The sequence below is a fragment of the Schistocerca gregaria genome, chromosome 2 (genome assembly GCF_023897955.1).
Source record: "Schistocerca gregaria isolate iqSchGreg1 chromosome 2, iqSchGreg1.2, whole genome shotgun sequence".
Taxonomy (NCBI): domain Eukaryota; kingdom Metazoa; phylum Arthropoda; class Insecta; order Orthoptera; family Acrididae; genus Schistocerca; species Schistocerca gregaria.
The window spans coordinates 447,661,252-447,675,144 of record NC_064921.1 but is presented as its reverse complement, the minus strand read 5'-3'; the positions used below and the strand labels follow the sequence as shown (position 1 = coordinate 447,675,144).

General features: G+C 39.2%; 1 protein-coding gene across 1 annotated transcript in view; it reads right to left on the bottom strand.

Moving 5' to 3' along the window:
• LOC126325528 (plasmanylethanolamine desaturase) overlaps positions 1-13,657 on the bottom strand; it is a 58,624-nt gene extending 44,967 nt beyond the window's left edge. Inside the window, exon 1 of the mRNA XM_049995239.1 lies at positions 12,655-13,657. Coding sequence (XP_049851196.1) covers positions 12,655-12,874 — 220 coding nt within the window. The 5' untranslated portion in view covers positions 12,875-13,657. The remainder of the gene's footprint in view (positions 1-12,654) is intronic.
• Positions 13,658-13,893: the final 236 nt, after the last annotated feature.

Here is a 13,893-nt window from a genome sequence, read left to right as displayed (position 1 = left end):
CCTTTACTGTATGCTGAGTTAACTGATTGAATAACATCTGGGATAGGCAACAACTATTACTACTATTTCAATTTGTGCTTCCCTTTCATGCAATCTGACTCTTATAAGTGCAGCTTGGTTTCTGTACGAGTTTTAGATAACCTTTGATCCCTGTGGTTTATCTTTGCTACTTTTGCAATTGCTATGAGTCAAAATTGTCAAGATTTTTCTTAATATTCAAATGCTATAAATATGTCAGTTTGGCTTTGTCAATATTTCTCCACACCCGCATTGATATTTCCTACAAGCTGGCTTCTACCAGTCTTTCCATTCATGTATAAACTAAATGTGTTGCTATTTTGCAATCGCAGCTTATCATCTTGATGGTTTAGTAATGTTCACTCCTGTTACCACTCGCGCCTTCTTTGGAACTGGAATTATTACATTCTTCTTGATATCCATGGATATTTTTTCTACTGCATGTCTTGCATAACACACGGGATGGTTCTATCTTGGTTGGTTCTTTCAAGGACCTCAATAATTCTGAAGGAATGTTATCTACTTCTGGTTTCCCTACTTTATTTGCTGAACTTTTATAATGTCTCCTTTCATCAAACCAATATCTTATTTTATCACATTTCTACTGGACTTCGTGTTTTAGCCTGCTTGATCCTTTGCTTCCTTAACTATTTTATCTCTTGAAAGTTTCCATTTATTTTCTACTGTATACCTTTCCCGTTGCAGTGAATATTTGCTTAATGGTCGTTTTAAAACTCTCCATAGCCCTTTGGTACTTTCAATTTATCCAGAGTTCACCTCTTTAATTTCCTACTTTTTGCAGTTTCTTTGGTTTTAAGGTGAAGTTACAGATTACTCCTCCAGTCTTCATGCCCACAGAGTTTTAGGGCATTTTAAAGTTGACAGAGGTAGCAAATCGTAATTGGCAGACCCTTTGCTTTGTCTTCACTTTAATGTTTATGAAATCTAAAGACAACATTAAAGATATGCTAAAACAGTCATTACCAGCTCATTTTTGACACTCAAAGAACTCTCAATGGATAAAATAATTCATTAAATACTCAAGAATACAACATTGACAGTGAAATTACCTGATGGAACCTCTGGTACTTTTAAAGCAAATACACCACATACACCAACATAACAAGAAGACTGCCTCTCCTCCACTCATTTTTAACATGTGTGTTATGTTTGCTGTGTTATCAGCAAATGGGAAAGGGATATCGAAGATATAAAAGTACAAATGTTACAAAAACTAAATCATTGTTAAATAAGTAGTGTTGCAAATGGCCAATTAGTTAGGGCTGATGCTAAAGGAAAGCTTAAGCATGATGCATGAAAAAATAAAATAAAAATAAAACTTCAAAAAAAAACAGTATCATCTAAGACAGGTCTCCAGATATCATATGAGATAACATATTACTTCAAAATTTTATGTCAATATAGTTCAGAAGTTCAAACTAAAAGAATTTCGATCTTCACTGGCCAACATTTCCAACCACTAGCCAGAAATCTATTCTATCATATTAAAGATATCAACCTCTTTCTTCACCAACTCACCACCACACCCATCCCTTCACCTCCTGGATTCCTACTCGTCATTGTTGATGCCACTTCCCTGTACACTAACTAACAACCTTCATGTCCATGATCTTTCCGCAATTGAACTACATAATTCCTCATACACTTACTAACTAAATCCTAGCACACAACTAGTTCTCCTTTGAAGGGAGGCTATACAAACAAATCTGCAGTTCAACCATGGTTGCCCACAAGGCAACCCCCTACCCCATTCTGACTAGTTTATGGAATGTCTAGAAGAAACCTTCCTAGACTCCCAAAATACCAAATTTCCTGCCTGTTCAGATTAATTCAAGAAATCTTCATGATCTGGACTCAGGCCCAAGAAAACCTATCCTGACTCCTTCACAACCACAACACCTACTCTCCCATTCACATCACCTGGTCCTCCTCAACCCAGTGTGTCACCTTCCTAGACATTGACCTCCTCCTCTGATGGCTCCAGCCACACCTCTCCCATAATTCCCATCAGCCACCAACAATATCTGCATTTTAACAGTTGTCACCCCTTCCACATCGAAAACCCTCCCGTACAGCCTGGCCACTGCGGACAGCATATCTACAGTGACAAGAACTCCCTTGGCCAGTGTGCTGAAGGTCCCACCAAAGCCTTAACAGACAGGCAATATCCACCAAACCTAGTCTCCAGTGCTGTCTCCCCCCCCCCCCCCAATCCTTCCACCACCCCCAAGAACCAGCTAGAGAGGGATCCCTTCATAATCCAATACCACCCAGACTGAAATAACTGAACATCATTCGTCATGTCTTTATTTATTATCATGCTTTGACATGAGGGACATCCTAATCAAGGTCCTTCTCACCCATCCTACAGTGGTGTGCCATCACCCACCCAACCTCCACAGCCTATGTCACTCCCAAACCCAATCCCTTGTGACAAGGATCATATCCCTCTGGAAGACCCACGTGCAAGACCTACCCAATACACCCGCCCACTACTTCCTATTCCAGTCATGTTACAGGCTACTTCATCAGAGACTGGGCCACCTGTGAAAGTGCCATGTCATGTACCAGATCTACTGCAATCATTGCACAGTTTTTATACCGGTTTGGCTACCAACCAGCTGTCCTCCAGGATCAACAGCCACTGCCAAACTGTGGCCATGAGCAAAGTAGACCACTCTGTGGCACAACATTCTGCTGAATATAACATGCTTGATTTCAGTGGTTGCTTCGTTACCTGTACTATCTAGATCCTCCCCTCCACTGTCAGTTTTTCTGAATTTTGCATTGGGAGTCAACCTACAACACAATCTCTTATCCCAAAATTATCTCCCCATTCACCTCCCTGCCCCGCAGCCTGCTGACACTTTGCCTGGCAGTCTTCATGCCACCTCCTAGTCCCTGGATGTTTTGCAATTCAGCACTCTTCACTCTGGTATCACTGCCCCTTCCGCACCCAATCCATAAAGCTGCTTTTGTTCAGTGGGACTGTGGTCCGAACTGCTGGAGATGGCAGTCATCAGTGCATGAGGTGTGCTAAACAAACACAAACATACACACAAAATTCAAGCTTTTGCAACCAACGGTTGCTTCATAAGGAAAGAGGGAAGGAGAGGGAAGGAGAGGGAAAGACGAAAGGATGTAGGTTTTAAGGGAGAGGGTAAGGAGTCATTCCAATCCCAGGAGCGGAAAGACTTGCCTTAGGGGGAAAAAAGGATAGGTATACACACACACACACACACACACACACACATATATATCCATCCGCACATACACAGACACAAGCACACATTACTCCTTACCCTCTCCCTTAAAACCCACATCCTTTCATCTTTCCCTCTCCTTCCCTCTTTCCTGGTGAAGCAACCGATGGTTGCGAAAGCTTGAATTTTGTGTGTATGTTTGTGTGTTTATCAACATGCCAGCACTTTCGTTTGGTAAGTCACATCATCTTTGTTTTTATATATTTCAGAGGTACAGTACTCCAAACAACTTTAAGAGATAATACTGGCTCCAGGACTGGACATCATGGTCAACAAAGGAAGGCTAATCAATCTTCAAAAAGCATATACATTAACATGAAACCACTACAACAAAAAAGTAAAATGAGAAATTGCAACAGTACGAGAAAGTATGTGCGTGGGAAGTTTTATATGGAATAGGAATAATGTACATCAAAGATCACACTATAGCTTCAAAAATTGAAAAACAAGAGAAGAAAATTCTTTGAAAACCATATGGCTCCAAATAAGAAAAATTAAACTTGTAATGAAGGATAAGTGCAATCCTCTACACCCTAAGAGAAAAGTTCGCCGACACTGTACAAGAGAGAAACATTGAAAACCTACTAACAGATTTACTAAATGAACAACAAGAGACTTGTTAAAATTAAATATGGTCAAAATTAACTAACTAGTAAAAAATTTAAAAAATGAAGGGCAGAGACATCGTGTTTAAAATCCTGAAGTAACCATACATATTTGAAAAGTGATAAGATTTGAACAGAAGAAAAGAAAAAGCAACACAGTGAACTCATGAAGAGAATCTGGGAGGTTGGGAAGACAAAAGCCATCAGATCTAATAATAAGTTTCCTGTACATGCCTTTAATGGGGGAATGGAAAAAAATAATGGCTAGATGGATGGACACTTTTCCAAAAATATCTTCTTTCAGATCAGCCATGAAAAAAACACCCAAATTATACTCAAAACTAAGAATAAAAACAATGGGATTAACGAACACTGAAGGTAATTTTGAAAAGTGGGGGAGGGAGGGGTATAGCAATGTGTAAATGAGGTTATTTCATCACTGTGTAGTGTTGGTCCAAAAGTGTGCCATAATAATTTTCATGTAACATTCTGACTTCTTGTTGACCAATACAAAACTGAATTCAATAATAGCAGTTAACAAATCCACCATCTAGCAAATATATGTTCATAAACCAGGAAGTAAGCTGATAATCAGCAATAACAAGGAAATCAAAGCAATATGAAATAAAACATACATTACTTTTCCAGAATCAAGTATGACGAAACATTCTCTTAAACTCCACCTTTCTGTGTGTTTTTCGTAGCACCTCACCATTTACGTGTCCCATGGCGACCTCTGCCATCCAAAAGTGCATGTGCTACTGTGACCTATTGCTGGTTTAATGGCACAGGTTAAGCAAGAGTGCTTGACGCCAGAAAGATGGTCACTTGCAATAACATACTGACACAGCATTGTCCCACAGCACCATTTGGGCACCGGATTTATTGTAATGTCGTCATACCCTTATATTTTCAGATAATCTGATAACGCCTGTCTGCTCAAAATGCATAATTCTTAAGTATACAAACAATATTGTGCAACCTACAACATTTTTTTTAAATAGTATGAAGACAATTACATGTTTTTATCAGTTTTTCAGTAGAAAAACTGGATCTATGCACTTCTTTCCAGTTTCACTCCTTCTCAGTAATGGAGTAACTTTGCACAGGAGCAAATGTTCCACTAATGAAAAGTTAGCCAACCTCCACCCTCCAACCCCTCCCCACTCCCAATTATGTTTCAGCCTGAAGCTTATGGTCCTTTAATTGTTAAGTGACCTTTTGTTTCATTGATCTATTTATTATTAAAAAAATATGGCTACACCTTCATTGGTCTTTTGTGTAACTCCACAGCATATCAGCAAGTAACTGTAAACTAATGTGATTCCCTCAAATTTCTTTTTAGACTATATGATAATCATTACACCAGATTTCCTTTGTTTTAAAATTGGTCGTAATCACTATATCGGTATATCTAGATGAAGTGGAAGGGGGATACCAGAAATATTCATCAATAAAGGTGGTCACTTATGAAATCATCATTATGTTGGTTTGAATATTTTCGCCCTGGAAATGGAGTTTTATTAATGAGAAGGGAAAGGGTGTGGTCAGGGATAGGGGTTTTGGAGAGAGAATGTGAACTATGCAATCTGACCAACAAATGGCCTGCATGGCTCTTCATTAGCATGCATGTGAAGTTGATGATTATGATGATATCGTACGGCACAGTGGCATGGTACAAGTCTTTCAACTGGATACCACATTGACTTTTGTGTCCCTGTGCAAAAGGCACCCAACATTTCCAGGCAGTCATTCGTCCAAGTATTAATTGGGCATGGCATTGATTAACTTCAGTGATCATGTGAGAAGCAGTATATCTAACATGACAAGACCATTGGCCATGTTTAGATTAGATGTGAAGATTGCAGAATTATTCTGCTGGGGTTACATGCTAATGAGCATTTTATAGTGACAGTTACTCTTGTCCTTGCTGCATTTGCCTTGATACAAAATTACACACACACACACACACACACACACACACACAGAGAGAGAGAGAGAGAGAGAGAGAGAGAGAGAGAGAGAGAGAGAGAAGGGTAGGGGTTGAGGAATATGCTGTAGAACTACCTGTGAGAGTGTATAGGAAAATGGTGGGGACAAGATGTTGGGCTGCTAGGTGCAGTGCTGGAGAGGAAGGAGAGGAGAGAAACAGAGGTAGGGACTACGTAGGTTGCTGGGGGAGACAGATGGCATGTGTGTGTGGTTGGACTGGGAGCAGGAAAGGAGGCAGCTGGAGGACACAGACTAGCAAAGGTTGAGGTAAGGAAGTGACTGAGAACAATATTGGGTGTAGAACTATTCACTTTGTGGACATCAAGTTCCGGAACATGCTCTGCATCACCACTCTAGTGAATCAAGCATCTGCTACAACATGCAGACTATTTGGATCCTCCCATTAAATACTAGACTCCTTGCACTCTGGATATGGCAATTTGCACTCCAACATATCCTTTCATCATGACACCCTCCTGGACTTTATCTCTGTTATCAACCCCTCCCCCCCTCTAATTTTCACTATGCTTTTTCTTCCTCTGGTCCTCTATCTACATTTACAACACCCCCGCCCCCCTTTTCAAATTACTCCTTAATCCCAATCTCATTTCCCTTCTACTTCTTAACTGCACTATTCATATCATTTCTCCTTCACTTAATCCATTGTTATTCCTCACTGCGTGACTGGACTACTATTTTTGGCCTCTTACCCCCTTTGATGCCTCCCCTTTCATCTTTGTCTCCCCTCATACTCAACAGGTGAATTCTCATGCTAGGGTCAGTGAGATCTGTCCTCTCCCTTTAACATTGCCCAACACATCTGTCTCTCCTCCACAATGAAGAAACTAATAGTTCTTAAAGCACATAGTACCTTTTTTTTTATTTCTGTTGGCAGGATTAAATATTTTACTTCCTCAGTGTAAGCACCGCCAATTTAGTGTCACAATTTTAGTCTTCTGCAGAGAAATTCCCTTTTGATATAACAATTTCTTAGGTGTTATTGGTCACAGAATTTTAAAAACAACCAATCCATAAAGTGGGAGTTTCTAGATTTAAGTTTATGTGCATCACATATCGATTTAATTCATTGGTAACTCTTGTACAAACTCAGAGTTATAATTACAAATGTGCAGACTACATACCATTGTTACACTGAACTATTTGATGCGGTTTCTGCAAGAATTTCATGAATGGTGTTTATGTACCTGTATTTATTATTGTCAAAATATTATCTGTTCTGTGAGATACACAATGACTCAGGAAACAAAATTGCGGTGGTGGTGGTGGTGGTTAGTGTTTAACGTCCCGTCGACAACGAGGTAATTAGAGATGGAGTGCAAGCTTGGCTTAGGGAAGGATTGGGAAGGAAATCGGCCGTGCCCTTTCAAAGGAACCATCCCAGCATTTGCCTGAAGCGATTTAGGGAAATCACGGAAAACCTAAATCAGGATGGCCGGAGACGGGATTGAACCGTCATCCTCCCGAATGCGAGTCCAGTGTGCTAACAACTGCGCCACCTCGCTCACAAAATTGCCTGTGTGGAAACTACCAAAGATGAATTAAAAGTTTTGCATGGCAGGTACTACACACTTACAATAATTCTCAAAAGTACATCACAAAGAACTGGTCTTGAGCAATAAAATAGGTTACTCAAGATGAGAGCATCCGAGACATGGAAACGAAGTGTTTCATCCTTTTTGGTACAAGTGGTGTAAAGTAAGGTAACAGTGACCAGTGCTGTCAGTATATGTTACAAAAGGTGTGGTTAAGAAAAGAAGATACGTACAATACACATTTCACATTATCAAGGAAATCTACCACAAAACTAAATTTAATATGCCCGCATAAAGAATTGTAAACTTTCAGTTCTAATTGGAAAAAGAATATCAGTTGATATTTTAAAGACCTGGCGATTTAATAACTTTAAGAAGATAGTAACTAAAACATGAGATGAACCCCCCCCCCCCCTCTCTCTTTTTTTTTCAAATGACATATGGAAGTCAGTAGACTATCAATGCCTTCTGCAGCAGCACTTTCTTGTAACTGAATTAACCAGCTAAAAAAAAAAAAAAAACACTTATTTGCTTTTATAACTGATTTAGTGTCTGGGGCAGTCTGTCTGTGATGGTTGTCACATTTTCAGATGATCTGGAATGGTGTGCGTTCTGCATGGACGTAGTTTGAGCTAACCTGAGTGCACAAACACCTAGGAACCATCTTGATTCTGGTGAACTGACATCACACCACTGTCTTTGAGTACACCATCAGTGAATAAACTATTACCTGGGTCTAGATAGACCATTACAAATTCTCAGGTGTTGACAGGCACGTGATACTGGAGGACCATACACATAAACTCTGCTTAAAAATAAGTACACATTTATTAGTAATAAGTAAAAGGTCAAATAATGTAAATGTAAACACACTATATAAAATGTACAATGGTTTTATCTACTTGTACTTTTCATATCCTATCCTAATAACTATGTGGGTCTCAAAGGCCTGGACACCAATTCTATGACTGGCATGTCCCCAACCTCCACCAGTAATATTGTCAGGGAAATGGTACCTATAATTTACTGTGCAATCTGAACCATGTGTCATTCACAGCAAATCTTCATATCATTGCAAGGGAAGGTTACCTTAAAGGTAAAATGAAATATTACATGTCAGACAAGACTTCAATCCTGCAACCTTTTGGTTTCCAGGCACACACTTTACCACTAGACTGACAAGTCTGACTTATCCTTATATAGATGTATGTTGCAGATTCACATGAATTAAGATTGGTGGAGCTAAAGAAGAAAGAATTACTTATTTGCTGACTAAACAATCCTGTGAAAATTCATCCACAGTAGTAAATATATTACATGTGCCCACACTACATAAAATACAAACATACTGTTATGATTTGTTGAACAGGAATCTTCATAATTATATTACAAGATGTATGTAGGAATCATTATCATATATGAGAAACACAGTTTCATTTAATTGTTAAGACTCTTATAAGTGCTAGTTGCTTTTATATATATATAAAAAAGGTACCTTCCAAATGGCATAAAAAAGAGAGAGGATATCAGTTTTACAGAATCAAATAAGAAGGGTGTTTAGGATCAGTATATTCAGAATTAAAGAGTAAACAGAAGCTAGCATTAAGCCTTCACAACAAAATTCAGAAATACACAAAGTATGAGATTTCATGCAGCCTGAAAAAGCAATATCTTGAGAAAGGTGAAAATGAGGACCAAGAGTAGAGCTAACAATACAGGAGAAGAGAACAATGATAATGATACACTATCCAATCACATTACTGTAACCACCTGTCAAAAGACTGAATAACCAACTTTTGCAGTGTGGGCTATGGAATACATAAAAGGAAGATTCAATGTGGTTCTGGAAGGTATCGACAGGGATGTGGAGCCATGTTAATTTCAGGTTTCTCATTTGAGGATCCAGGGCAAGAACAGCCCAGCTGAGGTAGTCCAACAGATTCTTGATTTGGTTTAAATCCAAGGAGTTTAGTGGCCATGAGAGTATGATAAACTCTTCCTGGTGCTCTTGAAAACACAAACGTACACTGCGAGCTCTGTGATGTGTTGCACGGCCCTGCTGCTAGATGTCGAGGAAAAACAAACTGCACATAGGGGTTGACACAGTCCCCAGGGACAGGTGCATACTTGTGTTAATGCAGCATGCTTTCCATAATGACAATACCACAAAGGGAATGTTTAAAAAAAAAAAAAAAAAATCCTCAGATCAACAGCGTCCCTTCTCTGGCCTGGACATCTCTGATTGTTGCAGAGTGTTTACTTTCAAACATTTCATGTCATTCGTGCTGTACACACCAACAGTGATCTGTTCAATGGAGCATAAAATGTGAATCATCTGAAAAACCCACCTGTTGCCACTCAGTTGACTTCCAGTTACAATACTAGGGTCCAAAATACAGCCTTTGTTGCTGATGAACAGCAGTCAACATGGGTGTACGAACCAGGTACCAGCTGTGGAGGCCCATATGCAGTAACATTTGCTGAATGGTCATCAAGGAGACATTGTAGGTAGCCCCTTGGTTTGACTGGGCAGGTAGTTTCTCAAAAGCTGCATGTCTGTCTGCCCATACACATCTCCACAGACGTCCGTCCTACCTGTCGTCTATGGCCTGTAGCGTATCACAGTTGCCTTGACACTGGTTTTTGATAGCACCTCTTTGCCACACATGGTATACTTTAACCCAGTGACACACAAACAGTTTATAGATTTAGCCATTTTGAGAATGCTTCCACCATTGACCCAAAAGCTCAGTTTTCACATTACAACGACGACTCCACCATTCTCCACACTGATCCACAACACAGGCAGAGATCACATTACCATGACTGGACTGTGTTATAATAAATAATAATAATAATGAACTCTGAAAAAAAGAAGAGCAATGCTGGTCTAAGATAGGAGTCAGATTGATCTCTGGGTAAGTAATTTTCAGCCCCTAGTCTCCCACGAAGACCATAATTTCAACCTCAGGAAGTACACCTGTCATGTCCTTTTCAAAGCATCTATCCTGATTTCACTTTAAGCAGTGAAAGAAGCCAGGGAAAATCTAAACCTGAATGGCCAGATTAGGATTTGAGGTCGCTCTTCACAAAAAGTCTAATTCTTGTTCGGTAACACATTGCATCCGGGATTGATCACCAGTTCTGATTTCTCAAGTGATCAAGCTAGAGGGTCATTGTGAAGCTGACAAAGACATTCTGCAATACAAGTACGAAATAGAAAGAGGAATTCTTGAAGGTATTGTCCTGAAAGTGCCACATTTGGTATGTGAAGTAATAGCTGGATGCCTTCAAGGTCAGCTGTATGACAGCAGAAGTACAGGGAAGCAGCCCATTTCTCAATGAGAGCTATCTCTTTAATACCAGAGAACATCTGCCCTGTTGTCTGGTCTCCCAATGAAGCCACAATTCATCACATCAACATCTGTTTTCAGTTAATTTAAGTTTTGTGTCAGATTTGTAGTTCTGTCAGAGACAGCAAGGGACTTTGCAGAGCAGTTGTACAGAATGGGCATTGTCTTGAAAGGAAGATAAAAGAAGAACAACAACAACAACAAAAGCAAAACAAGGACAATATGGTGTAGTCAAATTCAATCAGGTGATGCCGTGGAAATTAAACTGGGAAACAAGACACTTAAATTAGTGGATGAGTTTTGCTGGTTGGGCAGCAAAATAACTAATGATGGCCAAAGCAGACAGGATAGAAAACGTAACCTGGCAATGACAAGAAAAGCATTTCCAAATATGCAAAAATTTTTATCATCAAATATATATCTAAGTGTTAGGAAGACATTTCTGGCAGTACTTGTATGCAGTGTAGCTATGTTTAGATGTGAAGCATGGGTGCTAAACAATTCAGACAAGAAAAGAATAGATGCTTTTGAAATGTGTTGCTATAGAAGAATGCTGAAGATTATATTGGTAGATCATGTAACTAATGGGAGGGTACTGAACAGAACTGATGAGAAAACAAATTTGTGGTACAACTGGACACATTCTGAAGACATCAAGGAGTGCCAATTTCCAATTCAGCTTTGGAGGGGAGAGAGAGAGAGAATCTTAAGAGGGAGATCAAGAAATGGATACAGAGAGCACTACTTATTTGGAAACGAAGAGGCTTGCATAGGATAGAGATGAATAGAGAACTGCATCAAACTGCTCTTGGGACTAAAGACCATAAAAACTTCAGATCTGTTCAAGCTGCTATTTGTTCTGTTACTGTTTACTATTTCCTTTCTACTTATTTTATAAGACTTTCAGTGTATTGAGAATCAAGAGCCTAATTTCATACAAACCAGAAAAGTGGGTTATGATTAGCCTTGAAATTATCTGAGACAAAATAAATGCCCAGCTCACATTTTGGGCCAACTTATTTTTTAAAATAAATGGCTTACAAAAAAATAGCTTGCTGGGATCTCAAGTTTTCCTTTGGCTTTACTGATACCTCAATAACGGTATGTTAAACAAGAAATGAAATACATATAAAAACTAACAAGCTGCTTAATAATGTCTGGTGTGAATTCATTTATCAAGGAAGAGAAGTGAGTTAGCTGCATTCTGTCAATTTTTATTTAATTTTATTCTAGATTTAACGCAACACAGATCTTGGTAGTTCAGCATCGAAAATGAAACACTGCTTTGGACTTATAAAACAGAAATGAGAGGGCTATGCAAGCATTAATACTCAATAAAGTTTCCAAACGTATAGTGATTAATGGCTTCACCATATATGAACCATGTCATTTAGTGACATGAAGGTTCCGTCTCACACTAATAAGATCTTTAAGAAATATTGCCTACCTTTTTGGTTTCTTACACACTAATAAATCATCCCTGATGGAATCTTTTGTTGACGAGATTTCACAGAAGCTTTACACAAGCTTTATTTAATATTGATGGATTACATAAGATGTTGAATGACGGACATCTTCATAAGCAAATGCGAAAACTCAAACTCCACACATCAACACATCTCTTAGTTCTTTTGAATGAGAACTTCGGACCGGCATTAAGGTGGGCGTGTTGCATCTCGTATGTAGCGTCGAAAATTTGCGATGATTTAGTTATTTCCTGAACGTCAATAACATAAAATGACACCTGCAGCTTTGTTGGGGTCTTCTTTAATACCAATATTTGTTATTACAGCAATAACAAACAAAAAACATCATATTAATATTTTTATTTATTGGCATTACAGCTTACCTCTACTGTACAGGTTAGCTAACTCCTGCGCGCCTTTGTGATGAGGGCCCCACCTTGGAATTATTTTTTCTTCGTTGGTTACCGCCGAATTGGCGTTTGGATCATCTTCTAACATAGAATTTTCATATATTTGTTGCTCTGTCTTCACAGGCGCTAAGAAGTTGGACGCCATACTATTGTGGACAACAGCACTAGTCAAAGTAATTTCATTACATTCCATATTTAATCTATTTCTCACAACCTGAAGATCGAAAAGTTCCACACCTCTTTCCCACAACTCGCTAGCATGTGGTGGACACTATTCGTTGACTGTACTGTAGCGTATAAAAAATGTGCCATTACAAACTGGACTGCGACACTTGTCACTCCAACACTGGGAATGAACAGCTGATAGCACCTCGCTGTGGGTCTGCCGTTCGCCGCTGGGCGGCGCAGCGCTGCGACGAGCAGATTAGAAGCTTGTTGCCGACTAGCGGTAGAACGAACGCAACGATTGATAGGCGGGGATGACTGGTACAATAACTGTAAAGCGCAGTGAGTGCTAAATGAGCGAAACATCAAGAATTTACAAACATGATCGGACATCCAAGTTAATAAAGTTCCAGATACAGAATACTACAAGCTGACACTTCCCTTGTCCGTTCGTGCTAACACTATTACGCCAATCAGAGCGTCAGGCTGTACAAGATCTTACGAGCACTAGGGTACTTTCTGAGAAGGGAAATGTGTTACTTGTCACATCAGAACGGTTTTAAATGAAAGGCTTTCTACCCACGTTAAAACATCACATGTAACTAAGAGATGTTACTGTTATTGTTATTAATACGACACATTTCAATGAACCGCTCATGCTTCAGTGGAATGTACATTACCAAATACACTGACTATTTTCATATATAGACACTGATAACTTAAATTCTATAAATCTGTCACTTCATATAGTTTCAATCTTTCGAAATACAGATATTGTTGTGTCTCGGGCCAGGAGTGTGAAATATCTTTGCAATCTGTTCCACATCCTTAATCTCATCAGTCTTTACAAGCGAAGGAGAATCTGCGCATTGTTTTGTTCCAGTGTAGCTCATCTATTTTAAGAGATTGGCCTAAACTTTGAGCTCTCTGCTGTTCCACAACATGTACAGTATTTATAATATTAGTCCATTCAATGCAGCCTGCACACCCTTAACAGTCGTTGCTTGATGAATTTTTCTTCGTCTTGCTAATGTGTGCCATTCCAGG